Here is a 27,012-nt window from a genome sequence, read left to right as displayed (position 1 = left end):
GGTGGTTATCCAACATCAGGGTGCTGAACGGTGAAAACAGATGTATCAAGTTGGCTCATGAACCTAAAGTTAAAGTGTGACTTTAACATGTGTCAGTGATTGCAAGTCACGGAAAACATTATAGATATTATTTCTGATATTCTGAAAGTTCAAATACCACTTGGTAAAAACGTGTTTATTTTAACACCACATACTGTGCTACAGATAACACTGTAGTTTGGCAGCTGTTGAGTCAGTCTACACAAACAGCAGGGATTACAACTGCAAATGGTGAACAGGACAAGAAAACATGTGAAGAAGGAGGGTTAAATACTTGTGGTTTAAAAAAACACAACAAAGTAATATATAAACAGTGTTCACTGACTACCGGATGACTAAATGCAGCAGGCAACAGACAGACTTCCAAGTTATTGTTCAGATGTCGTTGCCACAATGTAAGAGATAAATCAAGCAACTATCACAGTTAAGACTTTCCAATTTCAAGTTACATGCACTATGGCAGATTATTGTGACTTCACAGTCGATCACATGTTTTCTAAAAAATACAAACTTTATCACAAAAGTAAATTTCAAACAACAAAAAGAGGTGAGACATCTTCATTCCTGTTAAATAAAAAATAAAAATTAGAAGCCACCAAGGTGGCATCTGGCTTAGAGAAATCCCAAGGGGGTCAGAGTTCCACCATAGATGTGTATCCACCACTTGTCTATGGGAAATGTGAGCTCGGAGACTGCAAGATGGACGATTCCCCTCTGTTGTCCAGCTCGTTCTGTAGCCTGGTGAGATTAGACAGCTCCTCCAGCTCCTGAAACTGTCTGTCAGTCTTGTGGCTGACCAAGGAGCGGTAGAAATGCACAGCGAAGACTATGAAGACTAAACCAAAGGGGACCATAATAGAGGTGGAGGTAATAGCAGCTGCCACACCAGATGAAATTGTATTATTGCTCGACTTGTCGGGCTTAATAGGAAGAAATTTAACCCAGCAGAGTAGAACCACCTCGGCCAGGAAGAGCAAAGTACCGATAACTGTAGAGAAGGCCCACGCCAGTTCAATGTGTGGGTGCATTCGCTCGTGTGGAGACTCCTTCACTGAGTTGAGGTTGTGGACGTTGCTGACAGCCTCTATGTTGGGCAAAATGCAGGTGCTGACCATGAGAGCGAACAGGTGAACGGCCACAAGCACGGTGGTGCAGGCACTGAAGGCAATAAGCAGAGCAGGTGGGTAGGGATAGCTGTTGTCCAGTTGCACTTCCACCATAGCCACCTGGAGGGAACGGAGAGAACAGAAAACCAACTTCACACACATGCCACAACTATGATACATCACTGATTAACCTACAGGAGAGTTACAGGGGGTTTGAACACAGTGTTACCATAGCAAATCCCGAAAGTAGCGCTGATGTCCGGCTAGAAGCCTTCAGCTTGGCTCGACTCAGGTACAGCTTTCTCCAGGACAGGGCTTGCAGTGAATGCTCGTTCAGACTCATGTTATCTGCGGACTGGGCGAGCAGCTGCCGGCGTAGTTACCTTGTTACACTTGCGGAACACGACAGAAACAAGCGTTCAACATGCCAACAGCGTACACGGAGAAAACATTTAACCTCGCCAGCTGACCGAACTGCGGAAGCTATTTTCTTTCCAGCGTGTTGTGCTGCCTGCACCTTACATTACCCAGAAGTCCGTGCGCCATGAAGGGAACATCCGCTGACTGTCGGTTGCATTTGCTAACAGAGGAGTTCAGCGATCAGCCCTCAGTAATACTGATGTAACACAACACGACCAGTGTTAGTGATTGACACTAATGCAGCTTTTATTGTCAACTTCAACGGTTCAACGCCCTGTTCACCGACGCACGTGACGCACGTCACGTCCACCGCACGTTACAGAAACATAATAATTACTATCAGAATGAATGAAAGTGGATTAAGAGCTGGTTTTATATGTATGACGTTATGTATATATACGGACAGGCTGTTTTATGGCTTGTTTTTTCCTCCAACGTGGCAGGCGGAGCTGTTAGATAATGACAGTTTTAACGTAATGTGTGTTTTTTTTTCTCTCTTTCGTCCACAAACGAGCAGAGCGCGCGCTCCGACGGGCTCCAGAGTCCGTTGAGATCAGTTAACTACCGTTAACATGCTGTGACGTCGCCCAACAATGTTTTGGTTCCTGGCGATGACGTAACAGACAAAAACATGGTTCCCTTGTTTTGAACCTGAAACGCGTGCTAAGTGTTTCTTTAACTTCACTACGCACGAAGATGCTTCCCCGAAACTGAATGACTGGAGAACAATCATAAGAGACGATGGCTCAGGCCGTGGAAACGTGTGCCGCTGAATCCGGACGCAGGCTGGTGTGTACCATCTGCCGTGTTAACGTTAGCTTATGAAGCGAGATTGGCAGCGAGCTAATTAGTTAGCTAAGCTAACGCTTGCAGCAGTAAACGTCGGGATATTCGTCAAGTCCCTTAAGAGGTTCAAGTTGGAGGCCACAGGGGGGGAACGATAGGTCTCGCATTGTAGATTTTTTTTACAACTTCTCTTATATTTGTAGTAGTTAACCGAGAGTACGTCAGTTAAAACAAGATAAACCAACATGTTAGATCAGTGAACCCCCCCCCTCCTGCAAACATTTCACATTTATCGTTACGGATTAACGTACCAACAGCTGCACCCCCCTCCCCTCCCAGGACAAGTGTCGTTTAATGCTTATCGTACTTGCCGTCACGTTTAATTTAAAAATAGTATGCAACTATAGTAACGTTGTCATCTGAAAAGGAGAAACTGAACCTCTTTACTCCAGTTTTCAAAGTTGGGGATGAAATAAACGTTCAGTCATTGCACATCAGTCACACTGGCTGTTAATGGAGAGAGAGAGAGGGGGAGAGAGGGGACGGGGGGGTCTGTTGTGACAGAGAAAGAGTTTGCTTTTTCCACGCATGTTGCAGTGTTTTTGTCACCATGTAAATGATCTGGTTTTCAATGGCAGCGCTCCATCTGCCGGAGGATGTACGATGAAAACGAGGATTTGTCTGATGTGGAAGAAATTGCAAACATTAGAGGCTTCAGTGTGGAGGAGAAGCTTGTCAGTGACAGTTACAGCTCAAAGTTTGTGCACTCGATGGAGGGCAAAGGTAAAGTAACACATAGTACCCAGTGTGTCCTTTTTTTGTAAGCTCTCATTGCTGTTTTGTTATTAAATATTTGAAATGGAAAGATGCATGTCTGTAGCACAATAAATGTGTTTTTCCCTTAAATGTTTTTGTCCATAACTGTCACTGTCTTGCAGACTTCTCTTATGAATATGTGCAAAGGGAGGCTCTCAGGGTGCCACTCATTTTTAAAGAGAAAGATGGATTGGGGATCAGGTGAGAGGCAGTTTCTGTGACTTTAAAGATAGTTGTTAAGAAATACTCTCTGACTGTGCTCATGGTGTTGTTGTATATTTATGCATTTACCCATTTGGCAGTGCATATTAAGTGATATCGATCCCTCTCTTAAATTCACGCAGAATGCCTGATCCAGAATTTACTATTAGTGAAATTAAAGGCTTAGTTGGTAAGTACAATGCCACACACACACACACACACCCACACACACAAATATATGCATGTATGTTTATTAATGTCATAATTAGAGTGATTAAACAAAATAAAAACTATTTGTATGCATAGCTGCTAATTCGGAGAATAAGAACGTCTGCCAGATAACAAATATCTGCTATTAAAAAAAAGTTATGAGAGGCCAGGGTTAATCACACAAAAATGATCTGAGGTGTCCTGAAAGTATCAGTTATCAGTACATATTGCCATTTTTACTTCCCTAGCACAGTTTGTGGAAGGTAAATGTTAGAAAGAAACATGACTATCTCAAGTGTGATGGATTGTTTAGTGCGGTTTGGATAGTGAGTTCAGAAACGAGTACTGTCAGTTTAAAGGCCCAGCTTTGTCAGAAATTGTAAACAACCACTCCTTACTTAAGTTAAGTTTATGAGTTAAAAAAAAACAAACTGCTGTTTTTCTTTTGTGTAAAATATTGAACTTAGAAGAAGAAATAAGCACCAAAGCTATTGTTGTGTTGTCGTAAAATAATCAGACAGATGGACATAATTTACAAAGACATAAAAAAGTAACAGTCACAGTTTGTTTAAATTACATAAATAATATATAATATTGTTACAAGTGGTATTATTGTTTTTGGTTCATCTGTCTGTCTATTTGTCTTATAACATTTTTTATATGTGTGATAGACGATTATAGTGTGTGTGTCCATACAGTGGTGTTTTCTATGCACTCCCTTTAAATCCATCTATCATCTTTTTATTTTTTATTGTCATATAAAAACAAATATCAGATCATTTTCCAGTTGCAATTTCCTAATTGTTAAAACTGCCACTGTGTGAAGTGAAGCATGAAAGACATGCCTGGGGCTTGGGGTGTAGTTACTCCATCTAGTGGGGAAGATGGTGAATTACATGAAGTCAATGCACATTTTCTTTCTGTGTAAATCTTACAAAAGCATAGTAGATTGTTTTAGACAGGTTTGCAAACAGATTGCATTACATGTTGATGACGGTGGAAGTGCTCACACTTTGATTTAAATTCTTGTTGTGGCTTGCAGGCAGTCGCCGGCCTGTGGACGTTATGGACGTGAGCACTCAGAAAGGCTCTGAAATGAGCATGGCTCAGTTTGTCCGTTATTATGAGACACCAGAGGAAGAGCGGGACAAACTCTTCAATGTCATCAGCTTAGAGTTCAGCCACACTAAGCTAGAGAACCTTATCAAGCGGCCCACAGTGGTAATAACACATGACGCTCTCTGTATGATGTTATGAAGGCTTTCATGAAAGTCACACATCTGGTAACCATATGCAGAGTATGACTTACAAGATTGTGATCGCTGGCTAAAAGTGTAGTTTTGGTCACAGGTGGATCAAGTGGACTGGGTGGACAACATGTGGCCTCTTGATCTGAAACACAGCCAAACAGAAGCCACCAATATAATCTCAGACATGAAGTACCCTAAAGTGCAAAGGTATGACTTTACTAGATTGTGTTTCTGTTTTCATAAAAAAAAAAAAAATCTCTCTTTATCAGCATGTCAGTCTATGAGTGAAATGTGTAGAGCAATATATAGAAAATACTTGAAGAAAATTGCTGCTTCCTTGGCAGTAAATACAACCTCTCCTCCCATCTGAATGCCTCATCTACCGCTCCATCATTGCAGAGCGCTGCATACTGTCGGTGTTATCCATCTCCTGTAAGTGCTCTTGATTGTTGCTAGGCAGCAGAGTTTTCCACAGTGGAGGATGGTTTTATAACAGCTGTAGCCTGACTGCACAGGCGCCTCTCAGCCAATCAGCTGTCAGCATTTGTGCATAGTATAAGAGTCCAAAACCAATTGTGGCTTTCCTTTTAACCCCAGTTGCCTATGAACCCCACTTTCTACCCTTTAGTTTTTCCTTCGAGTTCCATTTATTGCTTTTAATTATATTTGATTGAATCATAGTAAGCTGAGCTGTACATAATGGAGTTATCATTCCAGCCAATACTGATGCCAACAGTTTTCATTTCAGTGTGGCCAATAGTGGTTAGTTCAGCTGTTGTCACGCTATTAGAGTGATGCTTGGTGTCGGTGCAGACATGCTTTATTAGTATCTACTCTGTTTTATTACTGAGGATTACGTGGCTTGCAAGTTGTATGTATTCACCAAAGGAGTCATGCACAAATCACGTCTGCTTAACTGTGGAAAACCCTTATTTTGTTGTGACATTTTACTTTTTCTTTATTTGACAGACAGTGCATATTAATAACATCTCTGAAAGTATGCCTAGCTAGAAAGTCTAATTTTCTTCTGTAGTCCCCCAGCAGGCAATAGTTGAAAGCACAGATGTCAAGAATGAAAACATCGAAAATACAATCAACAATAAAAGCGGGGACAAAAACAACAACATTTCACATCTTTCCAAAAGCAGGTGGATCTTCGAAGGTTTCCCTGTAAATTGTTACATGTCAGACTTGCTTATTTGTATTTTTAACAATGTTTACATCATATTCATTTTGCAAAAAGTCATGTGGTTGTAACGTCATTTGTACTAGTAGAAATTTGTAATTATTGTAGAACCGAAAGGATTTTTCTCATTTATTATTTGATTGAAATAAAATACATTTATTAATATTTGATAATAGATCAATTGTTTAAATCATTTAAAAGAAAAAATGACAAACATTCTGTAGCTTTTTTTTGTCTTATGTGATTTAAAATGAAATCTTTGCGTTATGGACAAACAAGCAATGTGAAGAAGTAATTTTGGGCTGTTTTTTCAATATTCCAACCAATTGATCAATCATGAAAAGAACAAAGAAAATCATCAGTTTAATTGATACTAAATGAAGTTCATGATTTTCCCTCATGCAAGCAAAATTACATTATTTGACTTCACAGTGTTTTATGCTCATCATTGCTTCAGTCAAAAGTCATTTGTTGCTCTAGTTGTGGTCACATTTATAGTTCAGTAGAGTATAAACTAGATAGTCTTAGAAGTCATAATATTGTTGTAATGTTTTAAATTTGAGATTTGTGATTTTCAAAAGTTTCTGGCAGGGGGCTATTTTGTGGGACAGTTATGAGATGCAAAATAAAGATACTTGTTCTTGGTAGCTGCAGCTTGCAAACCTAGTCACATAGATAGTGTAGCAGTAAATAGAAAGAGCAAAACTATCTGGCTTAATGTTACCACACCATTCAGCATCTTAACTGACTCATCTTAACATTTACTGGTATTTTGAACTATTGGCTACAGCTGACTGGCTAACAAGTTATCCATTCAAGTAGCTGTCACATCATCTCTCTGAGGGATTCACAACATAATACCGTTTCCTTGGTAATGTGTGTGTTTTGTTTTTTCCCTGTGTACACCTCGTTGGTTAGATATTTTCAGATAAATAGAGCTGCTCCCTTCTAGCTAAATTACTGAATCATTTATGTCTTGGAGTGCTAATCACTCCTCCATTAATTTCCAGACGAGAGATGTCCCATTGTGAACGATCCTCTATGCTGTAGTGCTCTTGTGAGTTATTTCTAGTGGTGTTTTCTATTGGTAGCTGCTGTTTTCAGCAAAACACAACTGAGATTACAGCTGCTTTCTAATTGGTTGAGCTGTTCCTTTTTTATGGACGTGAGTCTGATATACTCGTACATCCACGTTATCTACTTTTCTACAATGTGATTGTTTGAATTATTTTATTATCCCCTTTTCTGCTATAGGTATTGTCTGATGAGTGTGAAGGGCTGCTACACAGACTTCCACATTGATTTTGGGGGAACATCTGTTTGGTATCACGTATTCAAGGGACAGAAAGTAAGTTAATTCTAGTCTCTTATGACATGTCTGATACTTTGTGCCATAAATCTTCATGTATTAGTATTCCTTTCGTTAAACTCTAAGGGGGAGACATTAACAAAATGTGTGTCTGCTTATATTCCAGTTGATATTTCACCCAACCTGGCCATGACTACAGCATAACCTCTAAATCAAATAAATCCCTGCTTCTCCTCAGGTGTTCTGGCTCGTGCCTCCAACCCCTGATAACCTTGCCCTTTATGAGGACTGGGTCCTGTCAGGAAAGCAGAGTGATATCTTCCTGGGAGACCGCGCTAATGGATGCCAGAGAGTGGAGCTTAAGCAAGGATACACCTTCTTCATCCCATCTGGTGTGTTGGCATGGTTGTTTTAAAGTAGCCAGCAGGAAAAGATTAGCTTCCACTTCAATGAACAGCCATGCCAATCTTTACCTGACTATTATGCAGTATATTCAGCTATGTTTGCATGAATCCTCTTTACATTCCCTTATCTCTCTAGATATGTCTTTTTGCTTTGTGTAATTAAGGGTGGATTCATGCTGTCTACACTCCCGAGGACACGCTGGTGTTTGGAGGCAACATTCTGCACAGCTTCAACATTCCTATGCAGCTTACCATCCATGAGATAGAGAATAGGACTAAGGTAGGAGTCTTGCTGCATTCCCCAATGTGTGGCTGACCTGCACCTCAGTACAGTAAACTCTACCTGGGATAAATTAAATAAATCGGAGAAGCAGAGGAAGGTGAAGAGATGGCCTGCAACAGAGGACAATGAGCGATGTGGTCGAACAGGATAGAAATAAAGAAAAAGAGTCAAACTGCATTATTTTTGGTACATAAATGTGTATTAATATAATATAAATATAAAATATATATATAAATGTAAAAGACTGGAGTAATACTTGTTTGTGTGTTGTAGTTTGAGAGGGAAAGGAAACACTTTAATACCATCTTCATGGTACCAACTCCTGATCAAGGCAATAGCACTTTATGTGTAGACTCTGGATTTGATTTGTTTTTCTTAGGAAGAAAATAATTATTCTTAAGATACCAGTGCGCTCCGTGCTACGTATTTTATTTAAAAAGAATAATAATCACATCTCGACGAACTGCAACTGTGTCTGTCGAAATTGCAGCTTGTTCCCAAAGAAGCGTGCGTGTTTGTTTGTGTGCGTGAGAGCACAGTGTCTGGAGTGACGGGACACAACATATTTCTACGAGTAACAGTCTCTTAGCTGTGTCATCTCTTTACTCTGCTGTCAGTGATAAACAAACACAGACAGCACATAATCATAGTCACGGACATGAAATCAGGTTTTGCCAACAGAAATCTCGCTGTGTTAACCACCCTCTGATTGAGACAACCGGAGTTTCTGATTACATGACATTTGAGAAATCAACAATAACCAATGTGCATGTAAATATTAGGTGTTTTTTTACAAGATCGACACTAAGATTTGTCCCCATTTTCAGGTTCATTCCAAGTTCCGCTTCCCCTTCTACTATGAGATATGCTGGTATGTCCTGGAGAGGTACCTGCACTGCCTGACCAAACGGTCCTACCTGTCTCAGGAGATCTCCAAAGAGCCTGTAGCGATGGGTGAGGGAAATTAAGCTATGCAGCCATTTTTTAATATCTCTTGTGTGTCCCTGGATACTGTTCAAAATATTGTATTATAGTTGTAATTAGCTCTCTCAAGTTATTGGATCTCTTATTTACTGTATTTTCCTGCTCTCCATCTGTCCTGCTGTATTCTAACAGGCTTTGCAGCAATATTTTAGACTACTGTACTTATTTCTAAGATGTGGATGGTCTAATTACGTTTGTGAACGTTGTGAACATATCTGTATTTCATTTTAAACTTACGGATCAAGTCACAAAAAGGTGGCGTTAAGGATTGCTTGCTGTGTTTTGCAATCAAACAGAGTGGACAGACATGAATGAATGAATGAATGAATGAATGAATGAAGTTCTCACATTTTCTGCCTTCAGACAATGAGACAAAGGCAAACACAGAGAGCCCCTCCTCTGACTCAAGGAGTCAGGACATGAACGAGGATTCATGTGAGACTCAAGTCAGGGACGACCAGGGTGAAAAACCAGAGAGAGTCACCCAGGATGGCCCCTGCTCTCCCGACAACCGGAGGGGCCAACACCTCAAAGCTGTTTTATCTGTTGACTCTGAGGACAGCTGTAATCCCGGATCCACCTCTCTAGATTTCCCCCAAACCCCCTCTGACTCTCCAGCCTCAGAGTCTCCCAATAAATGGACGCATTTGACAGAGTTTGAACTGAGGGGACTCATGACGCTGGTCGAGAAGCTGGAGTCGCTCCCTGAAAATAAGAAATGCGTTCCAGAGGGAATAGAGAACCCACAGGCCCTCCTGGAAGACATAAAGGTAAGAGACAAATAGACGAGTTGGCACACGCAGTCATTTGGACAGCAGACATGACAGACTTGTCTTGTACGTTTTGTTTGTTCTCTGTGGCTGTCCAGGTCGTCTTGAAAGAACATGCCGATGACGATCCCAAATTAGCGATAACTGGAGCTCCCGTGGTGTACTGGCCTAAGAAAACTATAAAGGTAAGAATATTTGAGCTGCAGTGTGAAACTTTCTTATTACGTTTGCTCCAAACATTGTTCTTTATCTATATTTGGGACCTTTAAAGTTAAGAGATTAAGTTGATGGACACTTGATACACACTTATAGAGACCCAATAATCATAGTAATATAAAGCGAGCACAAGTGATGAACAGAGTTTTGCACCTGTCACTTAAATTTGTGGTGCAAAAACATTTCTGAAATTCTATTTAAACTGTGGAGACATTTTAAGTATTTTACTGTTATGGGTGTATATTGAGGAGATTTGTAGTCCAGTGCAAGAGTGCAGTTTAATTTTTTTAAAGGAGTAACAATGAGTGAGTGGTGAGGATGTAGCCACAGGCTCACGCTGATTAATGTGGTTAGTAACAGCTCAAAACCAGCATGAAGCATTTCTTTAATGTCTCACTGTTGAAGCAATTGCAAATCTAATCTTACCTTTGATGACTTATTGTCAAAGAAGTGTTTGGTTTTCAATATTAATACTGAATTTTAATTAAATTAGCTTTAGAGCTGTGTTAGTAGTAGCAGAGTAATACTACTTTAGTGTAGTACCATTGCTATCATTACTATAGAGGAGGACAGTTTGTATTTGAAGCCAGGTTGAACAAATTCATTTTTCATTGATTGTTTTTTCAATTTTAGATCCTTACAAAGAAATTCGTAGAAATGGGAATTGTTTACATCTAAATGGTATTGTTTACGCTCCATGCTTGACATTTTCAACGGAGGAGTTTTTTCTCTTCTGACTGTTCTTACCTTTTTCCTCAGTCTCCCCTTGTCCTCATCAATTCCAGTCCCTGTTCTCTCTTTCCTCTCTTACTATAACACTAATTACACTACTTCCCTAGAGCGGTAGATGTACTTATTTGCATAATTTTGATTTAACAGGCTGCAGTATTGCTTAATGAAGTAAATAATGAACTTATTTTTTTTTTTCTTAACTTATTTTTGCATTTTCTTTATACTTGTACTTCTACATACTGTGTTTTGCTGTCATTAACAGACACAAAACAAGCTTTTAATGGGACTGTTTTCTGTTGACTGTTATTTTCTCAGACTGTAAATGACATAAAACATTGTTTACTATGAACAGAAACTATATGAGACATTTTTCAGACCTGATTTCACTCCTTACTGTTTCACTGCTTACGTTTTTTGTTGTTATACTTCAGGCTTACTCTGGGCTCAAATTGGTATTTATAGTAACCGGTCATTGGGTTTATAGTTTGCACTTTTTCTCCTCAGAAATTAAAACAGATGTTTTTCATATTCATATTTTTCAGTCTGAGTCAGTGCGGATCAGTTCTACTTATGCATGTGCCCTTTGAGTATCAGTATGCTCTACAAAATGCCCCCTTAAAAAAAAAAGTCCATGTGAAACAAAAAGAAATAACTGTAAACACTTGAAGGCTTAAAGTGCCTTTGATTTCTATATCCTTTATCCTTTGATTTAATCACGTCTTGAGCCCCTAAGAGGGTCATGGCTTTTACATTAAGTGGCTAAATGTAAAAAGAAAAAAAACAATTACCCATGCCATTTTCCCTAATACCCATTATGAAAAGGTCAAAATACATATTGCTGAAATAATACACAGATGTACAGTTTTCCTTTTTAATTGCTCTGTTAGTTGCATTGCATTATAATATAAAATGTTTAGGATTGAATGCACAATAGTGGTGAAAAATACAGTATGTGTTCAGGCATGAGCTAAAATGCACATTTTAACTAGTGTGTTTACATGTACCACACTGATGATGACTCCATTTGTGTTTGCTGTGTTTTATGTGCTTTTAAATCTTTATTTTTGTATGAATAATGAATTGTCCAAACAAACGCATAACGTGTTTAACAGGCAGAGGAGCCTCAACAGGAGGTGGGAGGATGGGATGTGTTGTATATGAATGTATGGGAGTGATTTCTCTTGGTTTTATGGACCCTCTGGATCACCCCCACCCGTCCCTCCAAAGGCCAGCTGCTGGTTGTGGGGCCTCTTTGTGTTTGCCTTTTGTAATGAGATGCCATCTGGCTCCATTGGCTGTGTGGAGCCTGCTATCCTCTCCCTGTGATACACATCATGAATATGACAACACCTTTTCTGCATTTTCTCTCCTCATTGGATAGAGGCAGACTTCCCTCCCCAGTACATATTATGATACACAGCAGCCTCCCATTGGCCCCCGAGCTTACCAACACCCCTCCTCTTTTTCAGGGAGTCGATCCATATTAATGAGGCAGGCTTGTCTGTGTTTCCTACATCTGCTTGTGGTATTGTGGAGCTTTGGAGTAGAAGGGGAGGGCTGTAGGCCAGACAGCGGTAGCAGGAGTAGAAGGAGGAGGAGACTGCAGCCATGTCAGTTTGCTGTGAGCTGGACGGTGTGTGAAAAAAACCAACCATGGCCATGTCGCTGAGCGCTGATGATGAGGACTACGACTCAGACTCTGAGCAGGTTAGCACACCAAACCCCTGCAGGCAGGCGTAGTGAGGCCACCAGAGGAATGCTTGTGCCAGACAGAGCGGTGTGCAGTATCACAGGGCAGCGAGGAAATGGAGCTACCTGGAGAAAAATGCATTGGTTCAGTCTACCTTCTGTGCTTGCGCTTTGATTTTTGTGCTTTTTTCCCCCTTTTTTTTTGATAGGTTTGCTGTTTTGTGTGTGTTTCTGTGTGCATGCTTGTGTGTTTTCGTCAGGTAAAACCAGCAATAGGAGAAGGCTGTGTTTATATAGCTCAGAGCCTGAGGGCTGCTATTGGTTGTTTCAGAGCAGAGAGGCAGAGGAATGGGAATTCATGTAGATGCATTCACTGGATTGATCCATGAATCTTTCCGGGCTTGATTGTAAAAGCGTCAGATGTGCATGTTGGAACATGTGACAGGTTTATTGTGCCAGTATGTGTGGAGGAGAAATCATTCATTATGATGGGATTTTTAAATATTATTTATTGTAAATGGCTGGGAGATCTACGAAGAGACTTGCTTGCACAGCAAGAAATGTGTTTTGTTAATTAAAATATTTATTTTAATTAACTCTGAACTACATGCCCTTACATTAATTCTGAGGCCGAATTTGATTTTGAAAAACACTGACAATCACCTGTTCTTGGTCAACAAAATATGCCAATATCAGGTGTTATAAGCAAACATTTGTTTAAGTAGTGGCATCGCCTACAAACCAAATGTTTAACTGACAGAATTCCTGCTTGTACAGTATATTCTCAGCATCTCCGAAGCATGCTCTGCAAACTCTGTAAGGAGTGACACTGTTGCTGTTGTTGTTCAGCCCTCAGCTTCTGAGTAACTATACACCACAGAGGTTTTTATTAGAGTTGGCAACACTTGTTCCACTTCCCTTTTGTCATATTTAAAACCTTGACTAACCACTACATACTGTGTGCTAGAGTAATCACAGGTTTTTAGATTTACCGCATATGCCACCTCGAAAGCCTAACAGGATAGTAATCCTTCCAGGAACTTGTGAACCCAATTTTTTGGCCAAGTCAGTTCTTTCCATATAATTTCCTAGACAAGGTAAAGAGAAAATCACGAATTTTGGTAAATTGTTTGAGAAGCGTTGTGTAAATGTTCGTATAGACTTTGGATACCCTCAATATTGTGTGTACTGCTGTTACAACCAGCTATCTGATTTTGATAAAACAATATGTGCTGTTGTTTCTGCAGTCTGTGCTCAGTATGCTCTGTCTTCAACGTGTGTTTAAGATGATGTTAAGTATAACCACAGTAATTGTTTTGCACTGTTCTCCACAGTAGCTCAAGAGACTCCACGGCTGTGTCAATTAACATTAGAGTGCTCATTATGTTTCCCAGCTGAATGAGCTTTGAAGAGCCAAGAAATTACTAGTACCAGTGACATCATTTCTGGTCAAGATATGTTAGATATTAATATAACATATAACACTTGAGACAGAGCTACAAAGACAGAAAGGCACCTCATTTCTTCAGTGGTGTTGTTGTCAACCTCTGCTGTCATTTAATTCTGAGCATCAGGGGGATGTCTGCTTTAGGGATCACTCACTTAGCAGTCGTTGTGGGGGGGTTTAGAGGGGATTTAGGGGACAATATGGACAGCATATTGAAGTATCTTTTCATTTGCCTTGTACACTTAGTTACAGGTTGAGTCAGTTATTAGTAAAGACAGTGCACACTACAATGTGTTGCCGCCTGTTATTTAATGTGATCTGACATTGGCAGATTGATCATAACTCTGACCTGTTGTCTCATGCTTGTAGGACTTGGCATAAGTTTGGTTACAAATCACAGCACTGTGTCTTTTTCTGGGATATTTGGTCTAATTTCAGTGTTCTTCTGGAACAGACCTGTCTGTAATCCTCACAAATACCCCCAACACAACCCCCCTCCAAATATCCCACTCTAATCCTGTCTGGTAACCACTTAACTGACTGCCCATGTCAATCTATTATATTGCATTTGTTTGAATAAATTATTGTAATATGCCTAAGATTGAGCCTGCTTTCTTTTTCTGTTAGAGAGTCTCATTACAGTTCTTATTGGTTACAAGTCTGTGTGTCATAGACTGTTCTGTTAGGGAATGGGACGTGGCTGTTGCTATGCTGACGCTAGGAAAAATCTGCACTGCCGATGTAACTAAAGAAATCCGATCTTCATTTCCAAGAGCTGCAGTCTTTTGCACTCCTTGTTCTTGTGTATTTCATCTCACACATCACCACATATTTCCTCACGTGCCATGGCTGGCAGTATTTTGACATGTGGTTTTCATGTTTAAAATACATTGTTGTGGTTGGGTTCTCAACAATAATAATGAAGATCAAAGGCATCTCATCTCCATTACCCAGTTCTATTAAATAGAGCACATTTAATGTGTACTGTTATAAATCCGTCTGCGCGCCCCCGAACACAGAATAATGGGTCCTAGTGATCCATGTGTGAAATGTAGCCATAAGTGCAGTTTCTCTTTGAAGTAGGAACATGCAAGCAAGTGAAGTGCTAAATTTGGAAGATGCCTCCGGGGACATTCTTGATGTGTTTGTTTTCCCCTGGATGCTGTGCTTTAACAGCCAGGAAAAATGTGTGTTCATATACACCATGTTTTGATCAGGTTGGTGGATATGTATTATATGCGTATGCATATTTGAATGCAGGTGTTGTTTCTTCTGTGTATGTGTTGTTGTGAAACTATCTCCCGGAGTTACAAAGAGAAAAGAAAGAGGCATTAGGCAGCACCGCCTAATGCACCATAATACTGACCTCTGTTGAATGTAAGAATGTTTTGGAATATTTTCTTATTACCGTAACGTGATTGTTAGCTGACCTATTATTGTGCATAGCCACCATTTGATTAAATGAAATGTCAAATGTAATTCAGGAACATTTATATTTGAGGTCTCTTCAGAGGGTAATGCCTTCCTTTTACGAAATCTACAAATTTGGAACTGAAGTGACAAATCATAGTTTACATCAATATATATTTTGAATAATAATGCAAGCTTGTTGCTTTAAACTAAAATACTACAAATTAGCATCACAGTATTACTATATGAATGCACTTATATTTTTATATTTGACTACTTTACAGTATTAGTAGCATATTTTGTATGTACCATAACATTGCTAAATATTTTTTAAATGATACATTCATCCTTTATCAGCAAACTAATTAATCTGACCTTCCTTTATCCTTTCGGTGAAATATTTGGCTTTTCATTTTAGGCACTTGACACTGTATCCTCTTTATCCTTTTAGCCCCGGCCTCCCAACCGGCCGAAACCTAAGATGGCAGCTTCTCCTGCATCAGCAGTCAAGCTGTCAGCCAGTCGGGGAACATCTGGTGCCAGGCGGAGAAGGACTCGCTGTCGCAAGTGTGAGGCATGCCTGCGGACAGAGTGTGGAGAGTGCCACTTCTGTAAAGACATGAAGAAGTTTGGTGGGCCGGGCCGTATGAAGCAGTCTTGCATCATGAGGCAGTGCATTGCAGTGAGTTCATTGTTTGTGATGTTCTCTGTGAATTCCTTTGTGATAACCATGTGTTCATCTCTGTATGCCAAATATGAAGCTACAGCCATCGGGCGATTAGCTTAGCTTAGCTGAAAGACTGAAAACAGGAGGTAACAACTAGCCTGGCTCAGTCCAAAGGTAAAACAATCCACCTACCAGCGCCTCTAAAGGTCACTAATTAACAGGTAACTTCTTGTTTGTTTAATTAAGACAAAACCAGAAATGATTTCCAGTGATTTCCAGCTGTCTTGTCCTCACCATTAGGTTGCCAGACGTTGTTGTGGCTTTCCTTTAATATTGAATACTTGATTTTGAGCATCCATGTGGTTGTGAGATTGTTAGGGTGTACAACATGGTTGCTAGGGCAGCACAGGATGATTGTTGGGCTGTTTCCAGGTGGTTGCTATGTTTGTGACACAAGTAATATATAGCAAGCAGCAGAAGTAAGCAGTCACAGAGGGACATGGAAAGAGAGAGAGATACAAAGACTGTGTTTCAGCACCATGGAGAGAGACATGTAAAGGGAGACTGAGTTTGAATGTTTCTACAACATCCAGTATAAAAGCACTGAGAATCATTCAGTCTGAATGATTGACCACTATAAACAAGAGAGTGAGAGAGACTTGGCATCCCTCCCAATATCCCACACTTGCAGTCTTTAAGCTCTTTAGCAACTGTGTCCCACTTTCAAGATATGCCAATATGCTTAACCCACTCTTGATGTTCATTTACCCTAATACAGCTTCAGAGCAGAGCAGTATATGCCACAGTTCATCACAGTCTGCTGTGCCACATTAGCCCGTTTGTTGGTGGTAATGCAACTAGCATTAACTAACTGACAATGATCAACAAAACAACAAACAAATTGGAAGTTGTTAAGTTCATGACTTATTGCATTCAGTGAATATGACCAAATGTAAATGGGATAAAATATATAAAATATGGTGGCAGGCAATGAAAAAACAAGGTTTTCAGCGATTTTTGAAAGAGGAACAATGATCCTCTGTGCCATTAAAATGTATCTTATTCACTTGTATAAACTGGCTCTTACATTGATGTAAAATATGCAGCTAGAATTAAGCGAAGGCTCTGCGCTCCAGTTCCAGTGTGCACATCAGTATTACATCACTCAGCTTGAAGTTTCTGTTTTCTGGTTTCTTAGTTGAGTCATGTGAGTAGGCGATTATAAGCCATGGCAGCGAAATGATCTGAATTCATGAAAATCTGTTTTGCTTCACAGTTTGCCAACAGTAGTGTCAATATACTGTTTGATCCCCAGGTAGCACGTACACAAAACATCACAGATAGCTAATTCGCTTGAGTGCAGCATTATATGTGAACCTTAATTAATTAATGGAGACCTTGTGAACGACGGGGTTGCGGGTTAGCTACTTTGTCAAACAGAGGATATTGATTTGATACAGCAGCCCTATCTTCAAGCCTCTGTTTTTTTTTAATCTCCAGCCCGTCCTGCCCCACACAGCAGTGTGTCTCGTCTGTGGAGAGGCAGGAAAAGAGGACACAGTGGAGGATGAGGAAGAGAAGTTTAACCTAATGCTCATGGAGTGCTCCATCTGCAATGAGATTGTTCATCCTAACTGTCTAAAGGTAAACTACCCAATATCAGGATGTATTGATTATTGTCATCATAAACTATGTTGAATGATTGAGCTCTTGTCTGTTTAATTTATAGCCTTTCACTGTTTAATCGTCGCTGTGGCAGATTTACCTCTTATTTTAAGATGACGTTGCACTGCGGTTTTCATTTAGTTTCTCAGTGTATTCAGCGCCTGATCTATTCAGCAGTTAGCTCTTGGACCTCCAGATGCAGAGAGAGCTCATAAATATAGTTTAGAGGAGGGATTTCTATGAGATCACTAAGCTACTAAGAAATATTAAAGGACCAGCGTGTAGGATTTAGTGGCATCTAGCGGTGAAGTGTTAGATTGCAACTAGTTGCGGCTGTATTGACGACCTGGGAATGAGAACGAGCTGTGAAGTATGTAGGAGAAACCACGGTGGCCATGAAACACGCAATAAAATGCAAAGGCCCTGTCTACAGCCAGTGTTTGCTTTGTCCTTTCTGGGCTACTGGAGAAACATGGCAGTTCAACAAGGCAGCCTCTTCTCTGGAGATAAAAACGGTAATTTTAAGGAAACAAAAACACAACAATTCCTATATTCAGGTGATTATACACTAATAAAAACATACCTATGCGTATTATATCCCATTTTTGCCAATCGACCCTCCTAAATGTTACACACTGGACCTTTAACATAGTGATCTTGATTACAAACTCCTGAGAAGTGAACATGAGATAAACTGTTAGTCAAAATGTTACTCAGAAAATGATGATATTATAATCTTTACTATATATCTAATTATTAAAACATTAGGAGACAATAAATGCGGTCATGGTAAACAAAAAGGAGATGAATAATAAGGCAAATCAAAGACGCATAAAATACACACAAGGTATAGAGAGAGAGACTCACGGGCGAAGCAGGAGGTAGTGTTTATATGGACGTTAATGCTTAGGTAAATGCAACCAACATAATTTTAAATGTCTTAACAAAACAAGAAAAGATGACGCCTTGTAGTGATTTTACAGCACATTTATGAACACAAACCACAACATCTGCCTACTTGTTTGCATTACAGTAATTAGTAATATTGTGTTTGTTAATAAAAGCCTTATTGCTTCAATCTTGTTTCTAATAATCAGTTTTTAGTGATGTACAAGCCTATATTTAATGCACGTTTCCCACTACAATCTTCCTTATGGCTTTTGTAAATCCCATCTGTACCGTGTTTACGTCTCCTTTTCAGAGGCAAATAGTTTGACCTCAGTAAATCCGCCAGAATACATAATCAACCTCTGTTAACACGTATTCTTGTCTTATTTACATGATCCTCCCTTAAATGCATATGTGTGAGAATGCAATGTGTTTGGGGCAGAATGTGTCTCATCTGAGCCTGAAAAACGTGCAAAAACCCTAGTAAAATCTGTCTTTCTGTCTGCTCCTTTTCAGGTAAAAGATTCAAACGGAGTAGTCAATGATGAGTTGCCAAACTGCTGGGAGTGCCCAAAGTGCAACCATGCTGGAAAAACAGGGAAAGTAAGTATCTGTATGGACTTTGTTCTATGTGTCTGAATTATGAAATGACTAAACAGCTGACTCCGTCTCAGATTCTCAGAACCAGAGAAATAAAGTTGTGCTCTCCTTTTTTCTAACCTTTTGGCCTCAAAGCAAAAAAGGGGGCCAGGATTCAAATACGCGTCAAACCTCCCTGGCTCGCTACTAAAAGAACCACGATTAAACCGGGACTCAAAAGAGGAGCCTGACCCGCCAATGGTGGCTACAGCAACTGTTACTGCTTTGACTACCACATCTGCTGTGAAGAGAAAGGCAGAGCGGGACGAATGCCCGAAGAGGAAAGAGGAAGAGCCTCCAAAGAAACGTCCCCCGCTGTTGTCTCTGGATGGTACGCCTCGACCACGGCTGGAGGACAACCCGTTAAGAAAAAAGAGGAAACTTTTTGACACTAACGACGAACCTGTCATTGTCAAAAAGAAGGTAAGACCCATATCTATTTGTGATCTTATCAGATATGCTGAATAAAGATGAGTTTTATTTGTTTAACGGGAGAGTCCTTTATGATGATCAGTCCAGTCTGTAAGCATTACGTTTCAGTAGGTTTAAGGAGATTAAATTCATCAAGAAATTCATCATTTGACAAAATAATCTCACCATAGAGTAGCTGTTTTGGGGCTTTCGATCCTATCACATGATCTTCATCAGCAGATGGAGTTTGCCCCGTTGACATGTAATTGTAAACATTCTTGACCTTGTAAACTGCAGTTGACAAAATAATCTCACCACGAAGTCCATTTAGTCGCTGTTCTAAATGATCTTTCTTGCTGATGCAAAATTCATGGTTCATTACCAGGCTTTAATACACTGTGCCATGCTGTTTGTAATTTGCAAAGGAAGAACAATATTGTCAGAAAGTGCCTTTACGTGTGAATATTTCAAAGGAGAAAGATAAAGAAGAGCTGCGAATAGAAGAATTGAACAATGTGCAAATGCACTGTGGAAGAGTTTCTCAACCTTTGAGTTGAGACTTGAATTGAATTGTATTATGTCAGCATTTCCTGTTTCCATTTCCCTTAATTGTCTTGAAAATAGAATAAACTATAAACTAGAATATCCAAAAACTTAATTGAATATTAAAATTCACTGATAAACTGATAATTCGTTCTACTTCAAATACATTTTAAATAATCATGTTCCTTTTGTTCTTTCTCAGAAGAAGCTTTCAAAACCGGAGGAACCCTTGACTCCGAAGCTCTTGCGGCAAATCAAGACAGAGAATGAGCACGGTGATGAAGACGACGACCAGGAGGATCATGACGAAGATGGATTTTCCTTGGACAGGATTCACGTAAAGGAGAAGTTGTCTGATGACGAGGACCAAGAAGAAGAGGAGGAGGGAGAGGAAGAGGAGACAGTTAAAAAAGAAAGAGACAGTAGTGCAGAGGACACTAAAGCAAAGGTTCTGCTAAGTCCACTGCTAAGAACATCTGCAGCCAGAGAAAGTGACCAATCTTCGTCCAACTCTCCCAGAGCTGGACCGAGTAGTGAATCAGGAGATGCTCAGGAGAGGAGCGCGGCTCAGCTGAAGGCTCGCCATCAGCGCCGACGCCTTCCCAACAAAGAGCTGAGCAAAGAGTTCAACCAGGAAATTCCCAAGACAGAGGACTGCCTGTCCAACCAGAACCACGGCTCAGTGAAGACAGAGGACGGGCCACCCAATCACAATCGACGACCACTGAAGAACGAGGACTCTGTGACCAATCAGAACCGTAAACCACTAAAAACAGAGGACTCGAGCACTAATCAGAGCCGCAGGGCACTCAAAATGGAGGAAGGTCTGGCCAATCAAAACAGAAGGCCGCTGAAAATGGAGGACAGCCTGGCCAATCAAAACCACAGGCCTGTAAAATCCGAGCCCGAGAACGAAGTAGACGACCAAAAGCCGAGATGGCCTCTCAATAACGGCAGCAGCGACCTGGGTGACTGGCTGCGACACAGGGGGCGGGAGGCGAACGAGACGCAGCGTGGTTACTCGCCACTCAGCTGGAACAGAAGCACGCAGATCACGTCAATATGTCCCCGTCCGCTCCCCTGCCGCTCGCCGCCGAAGTGTATCCAAATGGAGCGCCATGTGATCCGGCCCCCTCCCATCAGCCCCCCACCTGACAGACTGCCGCTGAGCGACGGCGAAGCACACGTGATGCGAAGAGAGATGTGGATGACGGTGTTCAGTCACCTGTCTCACAGAGATCTTTGTGTCTGCATGCGTGTCTGCAGGACCTGGAACAGATGGTGAGTACAAGATGTACCGGGAAGTTGAAAAACATCACACAACTCCTTCATCATACAGCGGTCTGTAAATATCTGCTGCGTGTCTCACCAGGTGCTGCGACAAGAGACTTTGGAAGCACATCAATCTGAACCGCTGCAAGTCCATCACACCTCTCATGCTGAGCGGCATCATCCGGAGACAGCCAGCGGCTCTGGACCTCAGCTGGACCAACATCTCCAAGAAACAGCTCAGCTGGCTGATCAACAGGCTACCAGGTAAATATATTCAACCTCCCTGCAAAATGATTCTGATTATTTGGTTGAATGGTAAATGGATAGCAAAGGGACTGTACTTATACAGCGTCTTTCTAGTCTTCAGGCCATCCAAAGCGCTTTACACTACATGTCACATTCACCCATTTACACCATTCAAAGTGCCAACTGATCATCAGAAACTGAATCTAATCCCCTTCACACACACATTCACACACTTACACATCGATGGGACAGCTTTTGGAGCATTTTCGGGTTCAGTATCTTGCCCAAGGACACTTCGACATACAGAGGGAGGAGCCAGGAATCGAACCGCCAACCTTCCAATTAGTAACCGACCTGCTCTACTTCCCGAGCCACAGCCACCCCAATTTAGTTAAAAAGATAAACTGCTATTAAAAAACTAAATTGAGTGAACGGAGGGTTTTAGTTAAAGAAAATTCAAGTTTCCTACTCACACTATTTTAAAATGTTAAGCTGTTATTCCTAGACACCTCACAATGGTACCCATTTGCATGTTAACCATACATTTAGCCATAATATGTGAATTAAAGGGACACATTAAACTTATCTAAAGTTTGAGTAAATGTCTTTTATCACGTTTTAGTCAACATATTTGCCTGCAACAGTGCATGTACTGAAGGAGAGTTGGATAATATTTCAGATATTTACAAAAAAAAAAGTGTGTTTACGTAGCATCCGTAGTTTATAATAAGTTTGAATTCCCATATGTTCTCATGTGGCTCCTCCATCTGGTTAATTGTATCCCCGGGGGCTCATGATGGTTTACTTTAGCTGCTTTTCTTTGTTACTCATAAATGTCTTTGCTGGATCATTCAGCTAATTAGAAAAGAATACTCACTGTTTCTGTGTTGGTTTATTCTGTGACCTCAGATTAACTAAAACTCTGGAGATGGAAAAACTGAAAAATAGGGCACATTTCCTCAACAGACCGAATGTGAGTGTGCAGTATATTTAGCCTGGCGTGTTGTTGCTTGTGGCCACGTAGAAGAGATTTTCTAAGATTTACAGATGATCTGTGTGTTGTAGCTATGAGGTTCTTTATGTCCTTGCTGTCTCTGCAGGTCTGCGTGTGCTGCTGTTGTCAGGATGCTCCTGGGTGGCGGTCTCTGCTCTTTGCACATCCAGCTGTCCTCTTCTGCGGACTCTGGATGTTCAGTGGGTTGAGGGACTGAAAGACGCCCAGATGAGGGACCTGCTGTCGCCTCCTACAGATAACAGGCCAGGTACCAGCCTCTCACACACCGATCTTAACAGTTTGAGGCTTTTGTGGCTGAATGAGTAGTGGAGTGATAGGAAATGAATGAGAGCTGTGGGTATTGTATGTAATACTTTCAATGCTTTGTGGTTCTTCACTTTAATAGGTGTCAAATCTAAATGCTTTAAAGTAACTGGATTGTTCCACAATGGTGAGATATAAATTCTGAGCTGTCAAGTCATCAGCTGAAAAGCACATAAACATAAAGAACGAGAAGAATTATATTTTATGTCTTTATTGTCGATAAATCCCATGAAAAGACGAGTATTTTTAATACACAACCTCCCCAGTGGCGCTCATTCCAAAACCCAGTGCTTCCTGCCAAAGACATAAATATTTAAAAATGTTTCTCACATATGTAGTTTCATTTTTTTAAAAGGCTAACTTCCTAAAATAACTGGGCACTGTAGTTTTTAGCAAACGCTACTCAAGTAGGAGTAAATAGTGCATTTGTTTGGGACTATTTTCATCCATGGATTAATACGCAATTGGTCCTCAAGTGATTATTTTCAGCAGCAGGACGGTTTATGTGGGATTAACTCAAAATAAACTAGTGTCCATGTTGTTTATCATAATGAAGGAACCCAGTCACCCAGTGCAGCGTGACTTATTATTTTAATAGTTTTTGAACATCAATGGAGGTCTATGTCACTGAGGAATAAGCTGTGTAAGGCTTTGGATACACAGATAATACTTAGAAGGATCATTTAATTGTTGGCGTAGGTCTTCTCATGAGATTTGTTAAATAAGACAAATATAGAATATCACCAGATTTCCTTTGATTTTATATAAAGTGAAATAAACTGCAAAATAGCACCTTTAGCATGATTTTGTCTCAAACATCTGGCTTCTTGCACAAGGCTAATTAATGTGGTCAGACACATTTGCTATATACGTTCCTCTCATTTTCGCTCCATACCTCCGTTAATCTCCTCTCCCCCCTCTTTTGTAGGTCAGTTAGACAACAGGAGCAAGCTGCGTAATGTGGAGGACCTGCGCCTGGCGGGCTTGGACATCACAGACACGTCTCTGCGCCTCATCATACGTTACATGCCGTCGTTGTCCAAGCTGGACCTCAGCTACTGCAACCACGTCACCGACCAGTCCGTCAACATCCTCACTGCCGCCGGGACGACCACCAGAGACTCGCTCACTGACATCAACCTGTCAGGTAGGAGCCTGTCTTTGTTGGCTGTAAGTCTGCCTGCATTTGACTTGCTCCCCCTAATGGCTAAATTCTGAATTTGTTATATGTATTAAACTATCATGTCTGTCCATATCTGAATTTAATCAATAGATGTAAGATATTTGTCATTAGGTATTTTTTTGCACATTTAATCATAAAGTACATGCTTAGTTTTACATTCTTCCAGACAGTGAGTGCTTTAAGCTGTTTTTGAATGTCGTTTAGTCATATCATTGCCAAATTTGCCAAAAGGACATTTTTTAAAAAACTGTAACGAAATTTGTGTGGAATGTACCATAGTGTAAGAAATAAATCTGAAAGTAAAGTCTAATACAACAATCCTGCATAAACGAGGGTTTTAATGTTCAGTTTTTGTTCAAACTCTTTGAAAGAGGCTGTAGTTTGTTGTTCTATTACAGGCATGAGATTTAAAATCAATTTTTATAGAATTTCATAATTTCATGCCATTTATTGCGAAGTGCACCAATGCTATATTCATTTTATACTTGTTATCTCTCCGGAATACCTTTAAACGTTAGAAGCAGTGAATCAATGAGCCATTATGGTAAAACAGCTGACGGTAAAATTTATTTTTACTTTCTGTTGGAGTCTCCACATTTATCCCAAAAACACTGCTCACCACAATGAGGCCTTTTGGATTTCATGTCCTAGAGTATCCTAAAGCGTCGATTAATCCACGTGTGTCATAGCTTATGTCAGTACAGGTGACCCATTACGCATCATTTGTTCTTTTTCTTCTAACCCTCTTTCTCTCTGCAGTCTGTAACAGGGTCACGGACCAGTCGCTGACCTATTTCAAGCGCTGCGGGAGCATATGTCACATCGACCTGCGATACTGCAAACAGGTGACCAAGGAAGGATGTGACCAGTTCATTGCGGAGATGTCCGTCAGCGTGCAGTTTGAACTCATCGAAGAGAAACTGCTGCAAAAGATCAGTTAAGGCAGAGGAACATGGGAACATTCACAAGTGGTAAAACTACTGTCCACATGGAGGCAGCAGACGACTGTGTGCTTGTGGAGGACGGCCGCTGTGTTTCATGAACATCTGCGGGTGACTAAACAGACACGAGGGCAGCGCCTGTTTCTGTAAAACTGATGTAAAGGGAAACTGTGCTGCTAAAGCCAGAATGTAAAAATGGAAATGTTGTCCCATGAAGGCAATATTGCAAAAATGGTTTTGTTGTTGTTTGCACCTGTTTATAAGTTATTTATTTCTTTATATTGATTGTTTGTGTATTGTATCATGATTATCTTTTTGGTGTTTATAGATTATTTTTTGTTCCAATGCAAAGTTTATTGCATTATAGAGTAATATTTTTGTATCAGAAAGTGTTTCATACATTTATGTGCAGTATTGATTGCACCACTGTACGGTATCATACCATTGAAATTGATAATCAATCGGCATTACTGTTAAGCTCTTTATTGTTGAGAGGCAAAGGTCCAATTATTTGTTGCCAAACTGTAGGAAGGTAGCTTGTGTTTGTGTGGCTGTTTTTTATATTTTATTATATGTGCCAGTGCCCAGTTTCTGATCAGAGAGAAGGTACTGTACATTTTGTTTTCCATATAACGATATCATGTCCCTTTGGATGAGACATGTAGAGGGAAAGTTTAAAGTTATTTGCACTGATACAGTAAATATGAATACATGAATGTATTCACACATACACTATACAGTGTACAGTGTATAAAGCATATTTTTTTCAACACTAAAATGTTCTGCTAATTCTACTAACAGCTTCTAGTTCGGTGGGTTGTATTAAGACCTGCATACACACGTCTCCATCACTCTTTAGTATTATTGGTGCTTTGTGAAAAAAAAGCGTTTTAGCTCTGCATGCAGCAAAGAAATATGTTTACACCACAGTCAATAGATTTAGTAACTGTTGAACAATATAACCATCCGTCATTAGTTACACTCCATACGATTAAAAAAAAAAGAGACTCAGTGCTGAATCATGTAAGAAATAAAGAATCAACAAAGTCCAGGTGTAGGATCTTAAATTTGCAGATATCTTTTAGACAGTTTTCTCCCATATGACAGAAGTGACACGTGTAACTCAGGTTTAATCAGTCAAGAGGCTGAAAGAAAAAGGACTTTCTCTGTTTTCACCCATGACCCTGTTGATACTGTATATTTCTAAATTGTCATGGCCCCAAAACATTTGAGTATAGCAGTGATTGTGTTCTGTTTCTGTTTTATTTAAAACTATATCCAATCAGTATCAGTAAATCTGTCCAGTAAATCCATGTCAGTCTCCAGACATGAGCTTCTGACCGAAAGGTTGAGACCAAATACACTAAATGCAGTGTTTTCTAATGCAGCATGATAGGATCACAGTATAGATCATACTATATGTACATGTCATTCAGCCTGTCTAATTCGAAGAAGCTGCAAACAGACATCTTTCCTGAAAGATTTGTGCAAATATAAAAGTGAAAAATGGATTTTGTTCTTTTTTTCTCAGATTCCACTGAAATATACATTTATTAACACTGGTTGTTTTATTTTTCATGAGTTTAAACATCAAGATAAAGTACATTACAACCATTTTTATGTACGTATTGTTCTTTGGCATTTAATCAGTCATATTTAAAGTTATATAAAAATCTGCATATTTTGCTATTGGAGCTTTCAGACTCAACAGTTTAACGGTTTGATAGGTTTCCGTTTTTTCTTGAAAACTGAACTTTTTTAGAAATAAAGTCTTTAAAGGTTTTTTGTGTAACTTTTGAATAGATACGGTTCAGTGGATGGGTTTACATTTAATTTTGTTTTTGTTTTTTATTAAACAACCATGTCTCCATGAAATATTTTAGTACATCACTGTAAATGTTCAATCTGTACATAATGTACATGTAAAGCTTCTAGGAAAAGTTAAGTCAACCTTTGAGATATTAAATTCATTTTAAATACA

The 27,012-nt window shown here is 40.0% G+C and overlaps 2 protein-coding genes across 4 annotated transcripts; one reads left to right on the top strand and one right to left on the bottom strand.

Moving 5' to 3' along the window:
* Window positions 1-148: 148 nt before the first annotated feature.
* Window positions 149-2,189, bottom strand: orai1b (ORAI calcium release-activated calcium modulator 1b). The gene is made up of 2 exons (XM_035667654.1): window positions 1,375-2,189; window positions 149-1,265 (listed from the first exon to the last, which is right to left on the bottom strand). Exons 1-2 carry the CDS (start codon window positions 1,486-1,488, stop codon window positions 708-710), a joined length of 672 nt encoding a protein of 223 aa, XP_035523547.1. The 5' UTR covers window positions 1,489-2,189; the 3' UTR covers window positions 149-707.
* Window positions 2,180-27,012, top strand: LOC118332397 (lysine-specific demethylase 2B). 3 transcript variants are annotated; one of them, XM_035667651.1, is made up of 21 exons: window positions 2,180-2,354; window positions 2,990-3,134; window positions 3,290-3,368; window positions 3,512-3,558; window positions 4,621-4,799; window positions 4,929-5,035; window positions 7,269-7,362; window positions 7,562-7,715; window positions 7,892-8,007; window positions 8,838-8,964; window positions 9,358-9,764; window positions 9,863-9,949; window positions 15,710-15,940; window positions 17,426-17,569; window positions 18,995-19,081; window positions 19,214-19,540; window positions 20,274-21,352; window positions 21,444-21,607; window positions 22,690-22,851; window positions 23,836-24,054; window positions 24,850-27,012. In XM_035667651.1, exons 1-21 carry the CDS (start codon window positions 2,307-2,309, stop codon window positions 25,029-25,031), a joined length of 4,185 nt encoding a protein of 1,394 aa, XP_035523544.1. In that variant the 5' UTR covers window positions 2,180-2,306; the 3' UTR covers window positions 25,032-27,012. The 3 variants fall into 3 exon arrangements, with proteins under 3 accessions (XP_035523544.1, XP_035523542.1, XP_035523545.1); XM_035667649.1 differs by having other exon boundaries at window positions 19,205-19,540; XM_035667652.1 differs by having other exon boundaries at window positions 19,205-19,540; window positions 23,836-24,077; window positions 24,850-25,018.

Source organism: Morone saxatilis, unplaced genomic scaffold, assembly GCF_004916995.1.
Source record: "Morone saxatilis isolate NCDOM2014 unplaced genomic scaffold, NCSU_SB_2.0 Contig21, whole genome shotgun sequence".
NCBI lineage: Eukaryota > Metazoa > Chordata > Actinopteri > Moronidae > Morone > Morone saxatilis.
The sequence above is the reverse complement of the archived record's forward strand: the minus strand, read 5'-3'. Positions and strand labels throughout refer to the sequence as shown.